This window comes from Periplaneta americana, chromosome 3, assembly GCF_040183065.1.
Source record: "Periplaneta americana isolate PAMFEO1 chromosome 3, P.americana_PAMFEO1_priV1, whole genome shotgun sequence".
NCBI lineage: Eukaryota > Metazoa > Arthropoda > Insecta > Blattodea > Blattidae > Periplaneta > Periplaneta americana.
In genome coordinates, this window is record NC_091119.1 from 7,816,540 (window position 1) to 7,837,221 (window position 20,682).

Sequence of the window (20,682 nt, forward strand, 5' to 3'; positions counted from 1 at the left end):
ATAAAGAAAGGTACATGGTTTAATGAAGATATTTCTAACGAAAGGTATAATATATTCTATGATCTTCAATTAATAAAGAAAGGTACATGGTTTAATGAAGATATCTCTATTATTGCAGATAATAATGTATCTTAATTGTTCGTTTTGTGAGACATCTGAAAATGGACGTGACTATATAGTTGATCGTGGTTCAGATTCAGACTATGCTTTCTTTCTGATTACATTGTTGATTGCATGATGATTCTCATTTTTTTTATGTGTGAAGCTAAAGTGATGACTGATGAATGATTCAGATTCATTGTTAGTAAATATTATCTTAAAAAGAATGACTAGCCAACTTCATGTCCAACAAAATTCTAAGAAGAGAGTCTACAAGGTAAGCACTGGTATGGGCTCTTCTTGAATCATTAATTTTTGTTACTGATATATGAGATTTACTTAAATATTAATTTTCCTCTAATAGTAGAGAAAATTAAGTGGACAGTGTTGATGGATACATTTCAAGTCAAGCATGGCAGAAAATGGAGAGTAGAGAATGAAGAAAGAAAAATAAATAAATAAAGAAAAGTGTAAACTTGTTTTCGTAGTGTTTCTACAGCAACTTACCTATTACAGTGCCTGCTGCAACAAATGATATCATCCATGGTGGATATATATGTCTGAGAAGAGAGTACAGAATCACGCCCAGTATACCAGCTGGTACAGGTGGAAACAGTAGCCGACGTTCATCAAACGGTACCTGTGTATTTGGACACAATGTATAAGATTGAATATTTACGCTCATTCTGTATTACACGTAGAATGCTGAATGTCACTAGTTTTATAATATTTCATACTCGTTAAACTCTTTAAATTCAAGTAAGAAATCATAAGTACCTTATGATGTAAACCGTGCATCAAAAAGTGGAATGTAATGAGAAATGGCGACGTTGCTGGTGGCTGCAAATGAAACACCCAGCGATGAAGAGAGTACTCCAACAGGGACCACATCAAAATCCCAGTTACAATGCTGAATATAGCCCACGTCAAACCTGTACCCTCTGAAACATTTAATAAGCATAGAATTAAATTACATTGTGCATGAATCAAATGAAACCTTTTTATGAGGAGCAAATATTTCAGCAGTTATTATTGTCTCTTAGAAGATTGTACAAACTAGACCCCAATTTTTGTTGTGGAGTAGTCAGCGGAAATAATTTCTTTTGCTCTCATCTTTTTTTGTTTTAAATTCTGTCGTCTGTTGTTCATATCTTACTACTTTCACTCGGTATGATTATAAAAACGTGTAAATATTTTCATAAAGGACATGCACAAAAGAAATGAATGGCTTAAGTGGTGGTGGTGGTGATGATGGTGATGATGATGATGATGATGATAATGATGTTTATTAGCTGTTAATAGAGTTTTATAACTACAAGTTTTTGATATTGTCAAATTAATATTAGAAATTTAGAAATAGAATTACAAATTAATTACTATATTATTATACCTGTAATCATTAATATATAAATGATGAAATAGTACATTATGCAACGAGCCTATAATGGTAATAATTAAGACGCGAGTATGTTTATGAAACGAGCGCATGCGAGTTTTATAATTTTCATACAAGCGTCTTAATTACTATTATAGTCAAGTTTCATACGACTTTTTATGCGCGACCACATTTCTAACTTGAAATTATTCATAAGTATTCATGTTATTCTTATCTGACTGAGGAGCGGAACTGACCTTGTGCAATATCTCGTAAATTGTGAGATGTGCGCAGACGCGAAAGTATTGATTTTTTCCGAGAAACAAATATCGACAATGACCTTGATATAATCTAGAGAGTAAAATAAACATTAATCTTGGTATAACCTTGAAATTGAATTAGACATTGAAAAACGAGATGACAAATTGAATTTATTTGAATATTATTTACAATTAATGCTAATTATTATAGTAACAGAACTAGTTGTCTTCCGATTGCATATCCGAGAATAATAGATACTTGCTCTTTCATATTGCTACAATGGTATTTTCTGATTGGTGGAACACCTGAACTTTAATGAATAGATGTACTTTAATGAGGTCCATTAAAGGGCTGCTACCAGATGTATAATTACTACATTTCGGCATGGTCGAGCATAAAGAAAATTATAGAATTAAGAATAGAGGTATAAATAATGTAAGTAATTTTTAACTCTTTGATTGAGGTTCTGGCTGATATGTGCATCTATTGTCATCTAACTTGACGATATGTGTCAGAGGAAGAACAATTTGTTTGTATGCATCTGAAGTTTGACTGGTGTAATAATTATGTAGCTAGTTGGCAATGTATGCAATGAAGGGGGAAAGAAATTGGCCACCTTCCCTCGTAATCTCCTCGCCAAGTTGCTTCATAAGTGGTGCCTTCTTGGTACATGAGTGAAATATTTGCTACTCGCAAAAATAAAAAGATATATTTCCTGCATTACACACAAAAGACATTTGTATAGTCATGAAAAGTAATACATGAGATTTTGTTACAAATTGTAGACTTAAATAGATATTATTAATTTTCAAAATCGAACATAATAGTTGTTCTTACATGATAATAACTTCTAGAATTGTTTTGCCATTTACAAAAATTAGTACGGTATTTAAAATTGATGATAATGTGGCATGACAGCCCATGAAGGGCCAAGACCGATCAACCAACTGCTGAACTCACGTCCACATGCCTCAGCAAAGGTGAACGATCATACAACCAGAACTGGGTAATGTATGGTCAACACAATGATCCCCCGGCCATTGTAGCTCTTTTTCAAAACTGAATTTTGCTACCTATTGTAGCTCCCCAAATTCATCATGATGTTGGATGAGCATGGTTACATACACTGGTCGAAATTTCATGACAAAATTCCTTCGCCACGGGGCCTCGAACCAGCACTCATTCCGTAACGTGAGACCAGGCATGATGCCTTAGACCATGACAGTAAGTTGTGGGGCCCACTTAAAATTTATTGTAAATTAAAGGATATGTGTGGAATAAATATGGGAAATGCCTGTTATTATTCGCTTGAAAAGCTTTTATCATTCAGTCTGCTGCCAAAAAGTCTGAAAGTTAGAATTTATAAAACAGTTATATTGCCGGTTGTTCTTTATGGTTGTGAAACATGGACACTCACTTTGAGAGAGGAACATAGGTTAAGGGTGTTTGAGAATAAGGTGCTTAGAAAAATATTTGGGGCTAAGAGGGATGACGTTACAGGAGAATGGAGAAAGTTACACAACGCAGAACTGCACGCATTGTAGTCTTCACCTGACATAATTAGGAACATTGAATCCAGACGTTTGAGATGGACAGGGCATGTAGCACGTATGGGCAAATTCAGAAATGCATATAGAATGTTAGTTGGGAGGCCGGCGGGAAAAAGACCTTTGGGGAGGCCGAGACATAGATGGGAGGATAATATTAAAATGGATTTGAGGGAGGTGGGATATGATAGAGACTGGATTAATCTTGCTCAGGATAGGGACCAATGGCAGGCTTATGTGAGGGCGGCAATGAACCTCCAGGTTCCTTAAAAGCCTGTAAGTAAGTAAGTTAACTTAATTTATTGCTTCATTTTAAGCTTTTTAATAATTATTATCTTAAATGAATGCCTAGAAACTTCGGCATTTCATATATAACAATTTTATTGTTAGATAATTATCTTGTCACAAGTAGGCTACTTAGAAAGCAGGAAAAGACTCGATCAATTATGAGATTATTTTCTCTTGATAACATTCTATTTAACTGATACAATATTACTTCATATATTAAATCATAAAATTTGGTGCGATATTCGCATATTTGCAATCTCACATCCTTTTCTTTACGTTTTAGGCGTTATCAGCATACTTGAGCGATGGGCCTCCATACATCACCTTATCATAGTAGTTGAAATATTTTGTTGTTAACCAATGCTGAGCCCTGACACTGAAGCCATTAACTCTCTTGGTGTCCAATATTTCTCACACACGGTGGGTTTAGAGGAAAGGCTGCTTAACTGTTAATTATGGTGAAGTTGACATGGGGTTTTGTAAGATGTCACTTCGCTTCTTAGCAACATATCAGTTTCATTACCAGATAATCAACAGTGTTCTGGTACCCATTGAAAAATTATCATTTTGTAAAGTTTTATCAAATTAGTGCATAACTTTTCTTAGGGCCGAATTCATAGCCAACACTTATCGTAAGGAAACACTTAAGCAGTTGCTTATAATAATTTCCAATTCATAAATCCCACTGAAGTGAACATTTATTCAAATATGGTAGCTTGTCAACTTACTCAAGTGTTTCCTCATATGCATTGTAATCAGCTGATTCGGTATACAATGGATGATGATTATGATTTAATTTAATTTATTGAGTTCTGTAATTAAAATGAAAATGAGTTTCGGCAAGCAAAAGATATGGAAAACCCCATTAGAGATGTATAATTTATTTTTTATTTAATTTGGTTATTTTACGACGCTGTATCAACATCTAGGTTATTTAGCGTCTGAATGATATGAAGGTGATAATGCCGGTGAAATGAGTCCGGGGTCCAACACGGAAAGTTACCCAGCATTTACTCGTATTGAGTTGAGGGAAAACCCCGGAAAGAACCTCAACTAGATAACTTGCCCTGATCGGGATTCGAACCCTGGCCACCTGGTTTCGCGGCCAGACGCGCTGACCATTACTCCACAGGTGTGGACTCTACGATATTAGATCAGAGGATTAGCTTAAACTGTAATTGAATTTCCAGTAAGGCAAACTCGGCTATGTTCGCAGTATTAAGGTTTTCTGTCTATAGTTATAACCGAAAATGCTTGAAAAAATTCCCTTCATGCAGCAGTTAATCACTAGACATGATTGTATTCGTTAGTATACAAATTTTATTTTTTAACTGTATCCCAACAGAGAAATAGCTCCATCTAAAACATGAGATCATATGTGTGTTTCAGGAACTCGTGTAACTTCGCAATAATGCTCGGGTAATTTCGCAGTAAAACTTGTGCAATTTTCAAGAATACTCTTTTTAGCGCAAAACATGATTTAATGTAATCTAAACATCAGTACATGTTTACACACACATGAACTGAACACTTATTAACAAACTGGGCTTGAATTATTAACTCTAATGACAGGAAAAGGCTTGCATATTAATTGTAAATTAATAAATTTATCTAACACATATCTGTATTAAACCTTATGCCAAAGATAGAAAAAAGCATTATGAGAACTATTTAGGCCTAATCCGATTTCTCTTCCGCTATCAAGACAATTGTTGTTTCTCCTTTCTCTGCCATTGTTTGAAGGTGACAGACTTTGCTCCTTTTGGGAAAACAATTTTGTTAGGTTTGGTAACCAGTGAAAACCCTGTTTCATCTAAATTTCAAATGAGATTAGGCTTGGTACTCAGTTCTGCCTTCTCATACACACTTCCTAGCACATCATAAAAATCGTTCAAATTCGAACAGTTGAGGCTGTTACTCTACGGTAGGACAGATTTTCTGCCTGGCACATACTTAGCCCATAACGCTTCTTATAGGAAGTCAGAATCTGTCTGCCACTCGAACTGCTCTACCAGCAACTAGCGGAAACTAGTTAAGAAATTGAGTACTGGCAAAAGTGTATTACGAACAAACTATATCAGATAGAACAACAAGCAAGGGTCCAAATTAATGGTAAGAATGTGGAGAATTCATTAATCACAGTGTCATACATACAGTTCTGAATATCTCGACGATAAAACGTCCAGAAACACAACACTGCAAATTTACTCACTCTATCTGAGCAAACACACACCTACTAAAGCAGATAATTGTATAACTTTCGCCAGAATGCGTTCCAATAGGATCTTCCTGCATGAAACATCCCCAACAGGTTCTGGCATTTATCCGTATTTTTTGTAAGCTCAAACAAACACGGACAACTCCACAACTAATTAATATACGAGATACTGCGAAATTACCCGAGTTTGCCTTATAGACTTTCTAAGTCATTACCGGTACCTTTCCCGTTCATTAATATTCATAGTTGATACTGTTGCTATAGCAACTTAGATTTGCTGTCATCTGATGCAGTCTTACCTCTGATATCTTGCTCGTTATAGATCCATCCTTGGTACGCGAAACAGAAGCACACAGGGATCCATACGATGGGTATTAAGTACCACGGAGTTACGGATAAGTTTTCTACAATGTCCCAGTGGAAAAGTCTCAGTCTGCGGTCAACTGGTGCTGACACCCATTTTTGGTAGTTTGTTCCCAGCTTGCCTACTTGAGCGAGCATTGGTTTGTTCCAATCAACAAGTTTCTGAAACAATAAGCCCTCGTTTTGTATAATATCTCAGTGGATCCCATACAGAATTAAACTTAAAGTCAGAAAATAGATTTACATTGTTTATCAAAGGTACAGATGAAGTCTAAAATACAGTGCATGACCGTTTAAAATTGGTTTGTGACAATATTACATTTTATTTTCAGATAATTTTATGAATATAGAGTGGAAGTGAAAAATCCTGCAGATTGAAAGGGATGATAGGGTACACTGAAGTGAACAGAAAACCTATATTATATTTTGTGAATAAATACACTGTTAATTAGCAAATTAAGTGTGTTTGGAACTTCAAAAATGACGAAATTTTGAAATTTTATTTTATTGTATTCTACAGACTTTAGGGATTACAATTGGATACTTTAAACTAGAAGGGTTCAAAGTGCCAAAATGAAACATTTGAGATAAGATAAAAAATGTAGCTATAAGAATAATTGTACACATATTTGTGTCATGTTTTTTTTACTGATAGAAAACACCAATAGTACAGTGTTTACTTATTAATAATAGTGGTATGTAAAGACATTACTTCTCCAGAATTAATTACATAACACAGATTGTGAAAAGGGTTAAGTAATGGGTACAGTTGCAGTAGAATGGTGCAAAGTCCAATACCTATTTTTTCCTATTCTGGAGCAATTTTTACTCACATATCTGCCTGTAGAACTGCCTATGCTCCTCATTTGGAAGATAGGGAGTCATTGCTAGTAGATCCCCCTTCTTTTCTTCAGTAATTTCCCTATTTTATGCTTTAACCTGAAACAATGCTGACTGCACATCTTTCATGTTTCCCCCCCCCCCTTTTAAGAAGTTTAATGGTCTGCACTGCTTCATTATCATGGGACTTTCATAGAAAAACTACCTGCTTTACTAACATCATACTGAATGCAACATGCCTTAGAAATATTCAAGTTCTTGATGGAAATTAGTTGATCAGCAACATCCTGCATATTAAGGAAATATGACTCTAGCATTGAAACGGTTTGAAATGGTTTTACAACTTTAGAGTCTTGTACGATTTTAAGCAGCTCATTAGGAATGAAAGCTTTTGTCACTTTCTGTCGTTTTTCAATCAAAGCGAAATCAAAATCGCATTGCAAGAAACCAGTGGCGGCTCCTGCATATTTCTTAAGAGGAGGAAAGAAGTTAACAGCACGAAATGACACCTTCTTGAATGAAACATGCTACAAATTAGCCAACATGCATACATGTAAGACCAGGTAGTGTTGGGGTTGGCCTTCCCTTCTGTATAGCAATAATCTCTTCTTGTAAACTGAGTTTCCTAAATTGTCCAAAATATATTAAGTTTTCACTTCCATTCATTGTTGAATAATTGCACAAATTAACAATTGCAACGAAATTCACAACCTCGTAGCATTTTTCGAGCACACTACAGCATCACACGTGTTGGAAGAGACTAGCTACTAACTCGTAACCAGAACCGTTTTACGGAAATGGAAATGGGAATGGGAAATAATCTGAGGAAAGCGAGAACACTGCTCCCACGTGGTCTGTGTTGCCACATGTACATTTTACAACTTCAGTATTACATCCTTTTGAAGAATGTCAGTTCTTGTAAAGTCATACTATCATTATTATTCAAAGCTGCCGGTGGCCGATTAATATTTTATGTTAAAATGATGTAGTTTGGAGTACCTACTTTCAGTTTCAAATATATTTGTACAAAACTGACAACTTGGCTGTTGCCCTGTCTAGTAAACAATGAATGGAAGTGAATTTCAGGGGCCAACTACGTAGAACTACTTCCTCTTTGTTTTACATAAACCCGACTTTAACTTCAAATATCCACGAAAGTTTCAAACCATGAATAGTAGCCTATATAAAGTGCAATGAATAATATTTTTGATTTATAATTTTAAAAAAAATTACATGGTGTCTTTCATAGCGTTGTTGAATGCAGCATCGTTAGATGGCAGCGGTAGCGAGCTTGCTGCACGACCAGTCGGTTTCTATTTCCCGCCCATGACTGATTCAGAGGAGGATCTCCTCCCTCTCCGTTCATATACTTGCTTTAAAACTCTGCTTCTTTCTCTGGCCGCTAGTGCGCTGTTGTCTATGTGTGTTAACTGCATTAGAGGCGGAATGGAGTGCCTTTCCTCCACACACACAATCTCGCATCTTTCTCACAGTTTTCTATAGCATATGAGCGCGCGTCGTTTAAAACTCGATCAACCGAGGTTTTCTTATAGCTGTGAACTTAAAAATTATCGAATCTTCCTCGAATTTCAAGGCACATATTTTATTTGGTATTTACTTTCAAAAGAAGAAAATGTGAGGAGGACGTTCCTCTCTTCCCTCCCTCAAGGAACCGCCACTGCAAGAAACTGTGGCCGCTGAGACGGAAACGTTGTTCTATGTGCTCAAATAAACCAATGGCAACTAAAAAGAGACACATGAAAACCATCACACGATTTTTGTTTTCAGCTGCACAGTTATCAGATTCTTCTTGTTTGTTATGTCCATATTCATCAGTTTTAGTACACACGAGGCAATCTCATTGGCATCTCTACTCGCGATGCTTTCATCCCACATACACATATAAGACTGCATTGTATCACATGCACAAACTCCAAAGTTATAACGTGAAAGCTGACATCTGTAAGACATTTCGCTGTGTGTAAGTTTGGGCTCAGACATGACCTGTTGAAGATCCATTGCATTCTATGATGCAGCTCAACAGGGCGCTTACCGTCTGAAACTGCATGGTGCTGGCAACGTAACATCTAAATATATCGCTTAAGAAACACAAGTGGATGTAGCCTCTTTAATACATCATCCTCCTATGCACATTGCACTTTTCTGCATAATAATTTCGCTTTCTATGATTTTGGCACTTTGCACCTTTCTACTTTAAAGTATCCAATTAAATATGACACTTATTGTTTTGGAAATTGGAAAATCTTTTTTATCCTTTTTTATTTATGTTGCACCTGTGAATTGATGTTTCTTGTCAACTTTGAATGAAGTTTCCCAAAAATTTCATTCTTTTTTTTTACATATGACCCATTATCTCAGCTTCTATCTAAGATACAAAGCTCACATTTTTACCACATGTTCTCCGTAACTACTTCCTACTTTTAACACAGGGAAATGTTTTCATGTTGGATAGTTTAAAAATAAAAAAAAAGTAATTCTCTCCTTTTTTCTTTCCAAAATTAAGTTTCATAATAAAAAATGTTTAATTTTTTAAAGTCTTTATAATTACTAAACGTACTAGTATCCAAATCATCAATACGCTTCCTGTAATATGTGGTAAAAGTTTCATATTTCTTCATGTGAAGGTTTCTGAGAAAATGGGTCATGAACTTGGTGAAATTTAACAGTTGTGGATATAGGCAATTCTGAACCCCCTTAAGTTGGAAGTTTCAGCAGTCTGGCAACAGCGCCGCTAAAACACTCTTTTCGTAATACAGATGTAAGAGGTGAACAAACTCAGGTCTGTGTCCCAAGAGAGCTACCTCTCACCTCGCTCTCTGAATACAACGTTGTAATCTGTTCTCATCGTCCAGTGACTTGCAATTAATGATTGTTTTAATTAAATTTACACGAAAACCGTCCACGCCACTGAAATAAGCCAGAGGGATAAATGATTCTTTATTAGATTTTCTATCGATATGGGCAAAAATCATGAACCTACTCACAATAGTTACAGAATAAGAGAATATTAAATAATTGAAAAAAAAAAAAAACATTTTTCTGAGAAAACTGTGAACATTTCACTAGTACATTATGCAACGAGCCTATAATGGTAGTAATTAAGACGCGAGTATGTTTATGAAACGAGCGCAAGCGAGTTTCATAATTTTCATACGAGAGTCTTAATTACTACCATTATAGTCAAGTTTCATACGACTTTTTATGCTCGACCATATTACTAACTTGAAATTATTCATGTTATTCTTATCTGACTGAGGAGCGGAACTGACCTTGTGCAATACCTCGTAAATTGTGAGATGTGCGCAGATGCGAAAGTATTGATTTTTTCCGAGAACAGATGTCGACATTGACCTTGACATTGAAAAACGAGATGACAAATTGAATTTATTTGAATATTATTTACAATTAACGCTAATTATTATAGTAACAGAACTGACTTTATTTCAAATATAGGTGATTTATTGATTTATTGTTGTCTTTCGATTGCATATCCGAGAATAATCGATACTTGCGCTTTCATATTGCTACAATGGTGTTTTCTGATTGGTGGAACACCTGAACTTTAATGGATAGGTGTACTTTAATGAGGTCCATTAAAGGGCTGCTACCAGGTGTATAATTACTACATTTCTGCATGGTCGAGCATAAAATAAGTTATTACACTTTTTTGTTACATAATACATGAACTATTTGCTCTGAAAATCTGCAGGTTATTTTCACTTCCACTCTGTATAAATGAATTATAAATTGAAGCAAATTAGGATATGTAAAATCATGAGTTATAAATATTTGTAGGAAATACATCATGAACAACATTGTAATTAAAAATCAAGTTATGTAACAGGCGGGAACTTTTAATTATTTAGTTACTTTGCTATTTGTTACTGTTTGTCTAAACGCTGAAAATATAATACTCGTATCAACTCTTATATGGGAAAAAGAAGAATTATTGTTTACAATATTGCTTTTTAAATGAAGTGCGGATATTTCAGGAGAAATTGTAACAATAAAAATGAAACTAGGTGTATAAATAGTCCACCAAAAAGGAGAGGGGCGATAAAAAGAGAAACCAAGTGTCAGGAAGTGATAGGGAAGAAAGTAGTGAAAAGATTAAGGGTGCGAGTGTAAGTGGAAATCTAGGATGTGAAAGTGAAAGCGTGGGGGTGGGGGGAAATAAAAGATGAATAGAAGAAGAAATAAATAGAAAGAAAGACAGATAGAAATAAGGCAGAGACGAACAGTAAAGAAAGGTCAGAACCTGCGACAGCTGAGGATATAGCAGAGATATTTGATAGGTTTGAAAAAATGTGGGGATGTGATCAAAAAGTGCAAGTAAAGTGAAACTGGAAAAGATCGAGAAGTATAGGGGAGAGAGGAAGTGTATAAGCTGATGTGTAGAATGAAATATAAGTATTTATAGGAAGTGAGAATAGTGAGAAAGGATTAGGTGTAATCGGAATAGTGAGAAAGTGAAAGTGAGCGCAAATAGGAATGAGTGAAAATGGTGAAAAAGGGTTAAGAGAAGTGAACAAGTGACGGCATAAAATTAGTACTAACATTTGAACGTTGGAACAGTAAATGAATACAAGTTCAAAGAACAAATAGGACAAATAATTCAATATGATAATTTATAGAGAAAAATTGAAATTGAGATTTCAGTGAATAGTAGTTAGAGGAAAAGGGGGGTGTGAAAGGAGTATATAATATTAGATATATTAGGATTGAGGAATAAATAGAGAATAGCAAATGAAATGTAGGAGAAATACTGAAGGGGAGATTGACCAAGTAATAAAAAAAGGTACATAGTGTAATTGGGAGTATTTGTGTAGACGTGTACTGCAAATAATGTGTTACTGTAATAATATGTTAATGGTGGCACCGGATACAGAAATGTGAGGTACACCATTACATGTAAAGAAGTGCTGTGACGAAATATATCATATCATATCATCATATATATCATATCATATCATATCATATCATATCATATCATCATATATATCATATATCATATCATATCATATATATCATATCATATAATATCGTATCGTATCATATCATATATCATCATATCATATCATATATCATATCATATCTCATATATATCATCATATCATATCGTATATCATATATCATATATATCATCATATATCATATCATATCATCATATATATCATATATCATATCATCATATATATAATATCATATCATAATATCGTATCGTATCATATCATATATCATATCATATCTCATATATATCATCATATCGTATATCATATATCATATCATATATATCATCATATATCATATCATATCATATCATATATCATATATCTCATATCATATATCATCATATATCATATCATATCATATATCATCATATCATATATCATATCATATCATATATACCATATCATCATATATCATATCATATATCATCATATATCATATCATATCATATCATATCATATATCATATCATATACCATATCATATCATATATCATATCATATACCATATCATATCATATATCATCATATCATATCATATATCATATCATATCATATATCATCATATCATATCATATCATATATCATATCATATCATATCATATCATATCATATCATCATATATCATATATCATATCGTAATATCATATCATATATAAATAGACCACTGCTGTGGAATAATAATTAGCTTGCCTGACCGTGAAACGAGCAGGCCTTGGTTCAAATCCCGGTAAAGATAAGTTACTTGGTTGAGGTTTTCTTCCGAGATTTTCCCTCACCCACTTGAAGCAGAATTGCTGGGTAACTTTCGGCGTTGGACCTCGGACTCATTTCGCCTTCATTAACATCATTTCATTAATCATCTTCGATAGTTACAGGTTGGCCAGGAAGATGTGGCGGACGTCGTTCTGGGATCTGCCTACAGATGACATCTGTCTGCGGGAGCTACACATACCTCAGAGAAGCCACAAGGTCGTGAATAAGTGGACTGCGGTTTGACAGGGAAGTGTAGCTCTCTCAGATAGATGGCGCCTTGGTGGATCACAGAATAGACAGCGGCGTGCCCCTCTGGTTGAGGATGCATCAGACTCAAGCACGTGAATTGCGAACAGATGCCATCGATCTGAGAAGGCTGCAGAGGAACATCGCAGGGAGGCGGAGGTATGGTCTACTGTCAGACCTGGATGCTGTGGCTGAATCGATACAGTGGCAACAAGCAGTGAATCACGTGCTTGGAAATAAGCGATTCTAAGAAAAAAATAATTCCAATATAAGGAAGTTGCACAATAAACTAAAAACTGCGGTGCTTGCCCTAAGGGCCCTCCTCCGAAAAAAAAAAAGTGCATAAATAACATTTCACAAAAATAATTCTCCTTAAGTGAAAACTGATTCCTTATCAAATTTGACAGAAACAAGATAAAAATCGATTAAATAAAATTTATAATGCGTTTTTGTAGGGGATATTAAAAACCAGAAATCAAAAAATACATGTAAACAATCTCCTAGAGCAGCGGTTCTCAAACTTTTTTGAAGTGGGGACCACTTCTTAAAGTCAGAACAGTTCCGCGGACCACCTTACTCTTGTTCCCTTCGAAAGCAAATTTATCATTTTCGTAGCATATTTTAATACCAGTATACTTATATTTTAAAATTGAATTAAGGTTCGGTACTTTGGTCCTCTGTTATGAATTCGGGTGGTCCCTGGCTGGGTTGCAGGCGCGGCGCCAGATGTGCAGGGAAAAGATGTCGAGAAACACCACGTGTATAGTGCTTTAAATCCCTCTTTTGTTGCTGAGAGTAGAGTGGGAAGTCGGTAGACGGTTAGGGTAATAAATTATTTCATAAAATGTCAGTACTGGGAGAAAAAGTGAAATTCGATTGCCATGTGTCATTTCTAAACTCTGAGATTTTAAGCTATAGTGTGATACGCAGTTCTTTTGAATTATATTTTTTCTTCTACCTTTTTTGAAGGACCACAAGGGCAGACCTCGAGGACCACAGGTGGTCCGTGGACCATAGTTTGAGAAACACTGTCATAGAGGAAATAAAAGGTGGATAATGTCTTGTATGTACTGACCATACATGCACAAATAATGATACAGATAGAGAGAAAGACAAATTGAATCGCATATAAATTTCTTCCTGTCCATTTATAAATCCCATAATATAGTACTATGGAGACAATGAAAAGTGCAACGTAAATTTCATATACTTTCTCATTATGCATTATATTCTTTTTCTCTAGGAGCAAGGCCCGAAGGCTTATTGTGCAATCTCTTTATTGTTGAAATCCTTAAGACCGCATTGCTGTCAGTACGTGATTTATTGCTTGCTGCCATTTTATCGATTCAGCTACAGCATCCACGTGAACAAAAACGCCTCTCTGTCTCCCTGTTGTTATACTGCAGCCTCCTCTAATCGATGGCATCCATTCGCAATTCACGTACTACGTCGTGCTGTATCCTATATTGACCTGAAGATCGTGGCACCGTTGATACCGTGATTCACCATGGTGCCATCTGTGTGAGGGAGCTACACTCTCAGGTCTGCCGTAGTCCGCTGTGAAGGCCTCTACGCCTCTCTGGGACCTGTGCAGCTCCCCCAGACAGATGGCATTCTGTAGACCGAATCACGACACCGCGTCTGCCGGATCTCCTGGTCGACCTGAAACTATTGAAGATGATAGATGAAGTTGAAATTTTTATGAAGGCGAAATGACTCCGAAGTCCAATACCAAAAGCTACTCAGTAGTTCTGCTTCAAGTGGTTGAGAGGATTGTTGTTTAGTTAACTGTCCGAAGACATGTCTGAACTCCACAATTTACATAAAAATGCCCCATTTATGAGGCAACTAGGGCAGAAGATAATGGGGTAAGGTTGGCCAGTTCCTTTCCTCTCCATTGCATACATCGCCTATTGGTAAACATCGCAAAAAAGCCAACCAGATAACTTGTCTTGAACCGGGACCTGCTCATTTCACAGCCACGCATGTTAACCATTACTCCACAGCAGTGGACCGTTATGCATGTTACTCATTTGATATGAAATGGTTGACATTGAAGAAAATTATGTGAAAAGCGTTTATACAGAAATGCATATTTGGAAGCTGGGAATCAATTTAAACTTGCAGTAAATTTGTAGACACTGAGCTACAGCAAAGACGCACCAAACCAATAACCTTAAGAAATGACACATTAAATATTGTTTATTAGCGGAGAAAAATTCGCTCCGACGCCGGGAATCGAACCTGGGTCCTCAGTTCTACACACAGAGCGCTCTAACCACTGAGCTACGCCGAGGCTCAATCCACATTTTTCTCCATTAATAAACAATTCTAACCACAACAGATAATTCTGTAGGACCAAAAATTATCTTTACGGAGATTAAATATTACAGACGTGGACAAATTATTAACAAAATTGACGATTTTTTGATAATTCTATTTACAAAATTTGACTTTTCAATTTAGACTACAGTTGACAATTTTGCATATTTCTATCATTACAGTAGATATAAATATGCAAAAATGTCAAATGTAGGCTATTCTAAATTGAAGAGTCAAATTTTGTAAAAAAATATATAATAAAATCTTCAATTTTACTAATAATTTGTAAATATGCAAAAATGTCAACTGCAGTCTAAAGTGAAGAGTCAAATTTTGTAAAAATATATAATAAAAATCTTCAGTTTTGCTTATAATTGGGAAATATCCAAAATGTCACCTGTAGTCCAAATTGAAGTGTCCAATTTTGTAAAAATATACAAAAAATCTTCACTTTTGCTAATAATTTGTAAATATGCAAAATTATCAATTGTAGTCTAAATTGAAGAGTGAAATTTTGTAAAAAATATACAATACAAATCTTTGATTTTTCTAATAATTTGGAAATACGCAAAGATGTCAACTGTAGTCTAAATTGAAGAATCATAGTTTGTAAAAATATATAATAAAAATCTCCAATTTTGCTAATGATTTGTCCACGTCTGTAAATGAACACTAAATCTGTGCGTGTAATTCTGTGTGTAATAAATAATTTGAAATGATTTTTTACGCATTGTTCTATTGGCACTGTTTCTCATAAAAATTAAAGCATATAATAAATATATTATTTAGTCTGCGTCTCCATTATTGTTACTTTTTAATTTTTCATTAAGGAAAGCTTTATGTTTCTGCAAAATAAACTCAATTTAGAATTTTTTTTACCGAAATAAGAGTTTTCAATGTCTGATAAAAAAGTGGTTTACGGTATACTGCCTATATGTTTTTGTCCATTCATTTCTTCTTAATTATTGAATTGATTTTGATAATATTCATTACCTACGAGTCAGTTTATTCGAGTTGCTTCACATTAACTATTCTGGTAACAATGTTTAATCAAATATTCATGAGTAGGCCTAGTTAATATCAACTCGAACTTTATTCCAGCGATTATATTATTTTTAATTTTTGTTTCTTGCATAAGATGATGAAATAAATGAAGTCAGCTGCCCAGTATCTCCGTAAACGTCCTTGTTTTTGAAGGAACTAATAAAATTACATGCGGAATTATTTCAAATTTTCGTTTCGAATTTTGACAGACCCTAATAGCTCCGGGCAAAGTCGTATAGTGCTACCACAGTCTATTATAATACAGTCACGAAGCTCAATACGTAGAGAATATGCATTCATAGATAGTTGCTAACCACTAGAATCGCTACTATCGCCACATCACAGACAATGCGAAATAGTACCGGCACAGTCTATTGTTCCTAGTACCCTCAACAACTCAAGCTTCGTGACTGTATATACCAGATTGTGGTACTACCCTCACTGATGAAAGTATCATTTTTATAGGATTAATGCCCTTTGTACTAAACACATTTGTTGCGCATGAACGAACCAAAAGTAAGTTTATATTTTAATATGCATGTCGCTTTTAAATGTTGATTTTCATACTCGTGTATATATTATTAGAAAATTTTGCTTTATATATTATAGCTAATTTATTGAATTTGTCAAAAATTAATAACCTGTATTTAGATTAACAGTACAATTTATATATACCAAATGTTTTTGGGATTATAGATAGTGCCTTTTTATGTGTAATCCAGACAATGGAAGTTCATCTTTTTATTTGGATGCGTATTAAACGATTTAATTTGCCTATGTCTTTTTCACGACAGTTCAAGATAAACTATTGGATTGGTGCATAAGTTCATAACATTTTTCTATACTTTCATTTATCTGCTGTCCATGTTGCCATAGCAACCATGTATTTATTTACGCTACCAACTTATGCACCAATTCATTATAAATGATAATATCAATCTCAATAAAATAAAATAACTGAATTGCTGTGTGATGTTTAAAACATACCAATATGGTAAGAAAGTATAACCGAAAGTATGTCACCTTTGTCACATTCATATTTTCTTCATATATTTGCTTCTGAAATGTCTGAAATGTTATCTTTTTTTTCAGTTGTTTCATGTTTGTTTTTACTTTTGATCTTTACTCAAGAATCTTTTTGATGTCATTTCATACTCTCATCTTATATAATTATGTCATCTAGTTATTGCTTTCTGTTATCTTTGTTCTCCTTTATCATTTACATAGAATATTTTCAACGTATTTAGGCCCTAAGAAAAAGCTCTGAACATAATTTAGATGAAAGTAACTCAATATTTACTAGTTACACTTCTAAATTTCATTGCATAGCCTACCATAACTTAGCTCATTTCTGCGTTCTAATTACCTCCAAGTCTTCGCTGTTATCAGCTGTTGAACCAGGTAATCTATATTCCTTCATAAGATACATAGCAGCAGGAGAATGGTGTGTCTTGTGGAATGGTTCGGTGATGGAAAGTCCTTTGTAAGGTGAAACGGAGTTCTTCCCACCTGGATGAAACTGCAGGAACCTGGAGATGTCATATTTGTCCCCTTCGTGTTTCACAATGAACTCCCCATTTCTCACAGCTGTTATTGTGTCTGACGTCATGTTGCGTGATCTGAAAAAGTGTATAATTTTATTATTTTTTGTGTTAATAATTGTGTTGAAATTATTTTATTATTCTGTGACATACTGAAAAGAATAAATTAATTTTAGCATTCTTTTTTTCTTTGTTCAGTTGAATGTTAACATGGAACTCTTACGGAATGCACAACATTGTTATGGTTTCCGATAAATAAAATAAATTCACGCGTCCTTGCACTAATTTCTGCCCAAGTGAAAAACAAAACCTCTAATCAAGAAGACCTCATTGTTATCAAGTTCTGTGTCTTAAAGCCGAATATTTTCGGGAATGTAATTTAAGCGACAAAGTGTATTGTACAATAAATTTTATTGCGATGTTCGAGATTTTCACGGAATTGGACGTCTTTAGCACCTGTGATACCGAAATATTGATTCTTAACACGTCTTCCTAATGTACGTTTATTTGGCAGACTATGTAGTGTGTTTTATCAGAAACAATTTGGCATTTTTTATTTCGGCATCCTGTACTATACAGGGTGATTCAGGAGGAATAGTAAATATTTTGGAGGATAGTAGTGTAAAATTTGACATTTTTTATTTCGGCATCCTATACTATACAGGGTGATTCAGGAGGAGTAGTAAATATTTTGGAGGATGATAGTGTACAATTTGACAATTTTTTATTTCGGCATCCTGTACTATACAGGGTGATTCAGGAGGAATAGTAAATATTTTGGAGGATAGTAGTGTAAAATTTGACTTTTTTTATTTCGGCATCCTATACTATACAGGGTGATTCAGGAGTAGTAAATATTTTGGAGGATAGTAATGTAAAATTTGACATTTTTTATTTCGGCAGCCTATACTATACAGGGTGATTCAGGTGGAGTAGTAAATATTTTGGAGGATAGTAGTGTACAATTTGACAATTGTTTATTTCGGCATCCTATACTATACAGGGTGATTCAGGAGGAGTAGTAAATATTTTGGAGGATAGTAGTGTGAAATGTGACATTTTTTTATTTCGACATCCTATACTATACAGGGTGATTCAGGAGGAGTTGTAAATATTTTGGATGTAGATTCATTAAATAAGACTCTAGAATTTTTTTAATGTTGTATAATTTTTTAAATAAAAAAATATTGAGAAACTGAGACAAATATATTATGTTGAGATTGTATTCACCCTAAAATCCAGAGCTGTTTTTATTCACTACACATCTGTGAACTTAAATATCAAGTTTGAACTATCACAAAATCTGCTTCGCAAGGAGCATTTTATAGGAATGAAAGTGTGAGAAAACAACAATGAAAGATTTGAATACATTACTATGTACTATTAAAATCCTTCTGGTTCACTAGTGAACCTATGGGAACACATAACAATCGAGCGCGGTATATTGAAACAAATAAATCCGAATTGCTGAGTATAGTGCAAAACTGAGCGTGTCCAGCTGGAATTGAAAGCACCACGGAACTTTTAAAATTGGCGTATGGACTTTAAAAATGTCGGTACCGCACCAGTGGTGCTACTTTTTTAATTCAATTCAATTGATTTGGCCATTAGACATACAGTTTTAGGCTTCGTCAGATACATTGAAAAACATATAAATATATTTTTAAAAACACTAATAAAAGACACAGTAAAATTTAAAAAATACAATGAAAACATGAAATAATTTGAAACTTTTAGATTAAAGAAAACTAACTAAATTGCAATTAAACTTATTTATTAAAATACAATTTCATACAAATTTGTGTTGAAAAACTCAGCAACAGAATAAAAAGGGTTATTTAATAACCAATTGTAAAATCTAGTTTTGAAGCTATTGATTGGTAATTTATAATATTCACTGGACAGCTTATTATATAATTTCATCCCCATAATTAAAAAGTTTGTGTTGCTCTTGTGTAACCTACAATATGGAATATTAATTTGTTCACTATTTCTAATTTCATGATCATGTATATTGGCCACTAATGAGTAATTGTCGATATTTTGTCGAGTGTAAAGTACTAGATCATATATATATATAAATTTATGATTGTTAAAATCTGTGATTGTCTGAAAAGTGGTCGGCAATGTTCCAGATAATAAAGGGAGGTGTGTAGTATTTTTATGTCAAAAAATAAAATAGTTATTTTTGAGAGATTTTCTTCAAAATTCGTCGGTCTCGGTAGCGTAGTCGGTATCGCGCTGGCCCTCTGTGTTCGAGGTTGCGGGTTCGATCTCGGCCCAGGTCGATGGCATTTAAGTGTGTTTAAATGGGACAGGCTCATGTCAGTAGATTTACTGACATGTAAAGGAACTCCTGCGGGACAAAGTTCCGCGGCGACGCTGATATAATCTCTGCAGTTGCGAGCGTCGTTAAATAAACCATAATTAAAAAAAAAGTTTCAATGAAATGTGCACAATTTATCTGACGACATAATACAGGGCTATTCAAAAAGAAGGAGCAGATTTCAAATATTTATTTCTTCCAAACTACAAAAGATAGAAACACAATTCAAACGTTCCTGGACAAACGAAAGTTTAAATTTTGAACAGTCCGGGTAGAAGATCCAATCACGGCCGCATTGGCGCTGTTGATTGCAGTATTAAGGCCAATGTCAGGCATAGGGGGGATAAAAACACGGTCTTTTACGTAACCCCATAGATAAAAATCACAAGGAGTGAGGTCTTTCGATATCATTGCTAAATCTGCTTAT

At 34.4% G+C, this 20,682-nt stretch overlaps 1 protein-coding gene across 5 annotated transcripts in view; it reads right to left on the bottom strand.

The window, feature by feature from the left end:
* Positions 1 to 20,682, bottom strand: part of Fa2h (Fatty acid 2-hydroxylase) — a 139,802-nt gene that overhangs the window by 8,804 nt on the left and 110,316 nt on the right. For all 5 annotated transcript variants that reach the window (XM_069819962.1, XM_069819964.1, XM_069819961.1 and 2 more), the window contains 4 exons: positions 17,755 to 18,007; positions 6,088 to 6,313; positions 877 to 1,040; positions 607 to 739 (listed from right to left, as the gene is read on the bottom strand). In XM_069819962.1, the coding sequence (XP_069676063.1) occupies positions 607 to 739; positions 877 to 1,040; positions 6,088 to 6,313; positions 17,755 to 17,997 (766 nt within the window). In that variant the 5' untranslated portion in view covers positions 17,998 to 18,007. The remainder of the gene's footprint in view (positions 1 to 606; positions 740 to 876; positions 1,041 to 6,087; positions 6,314 to 17,754; positions 18,008 to 20,682) is intronic.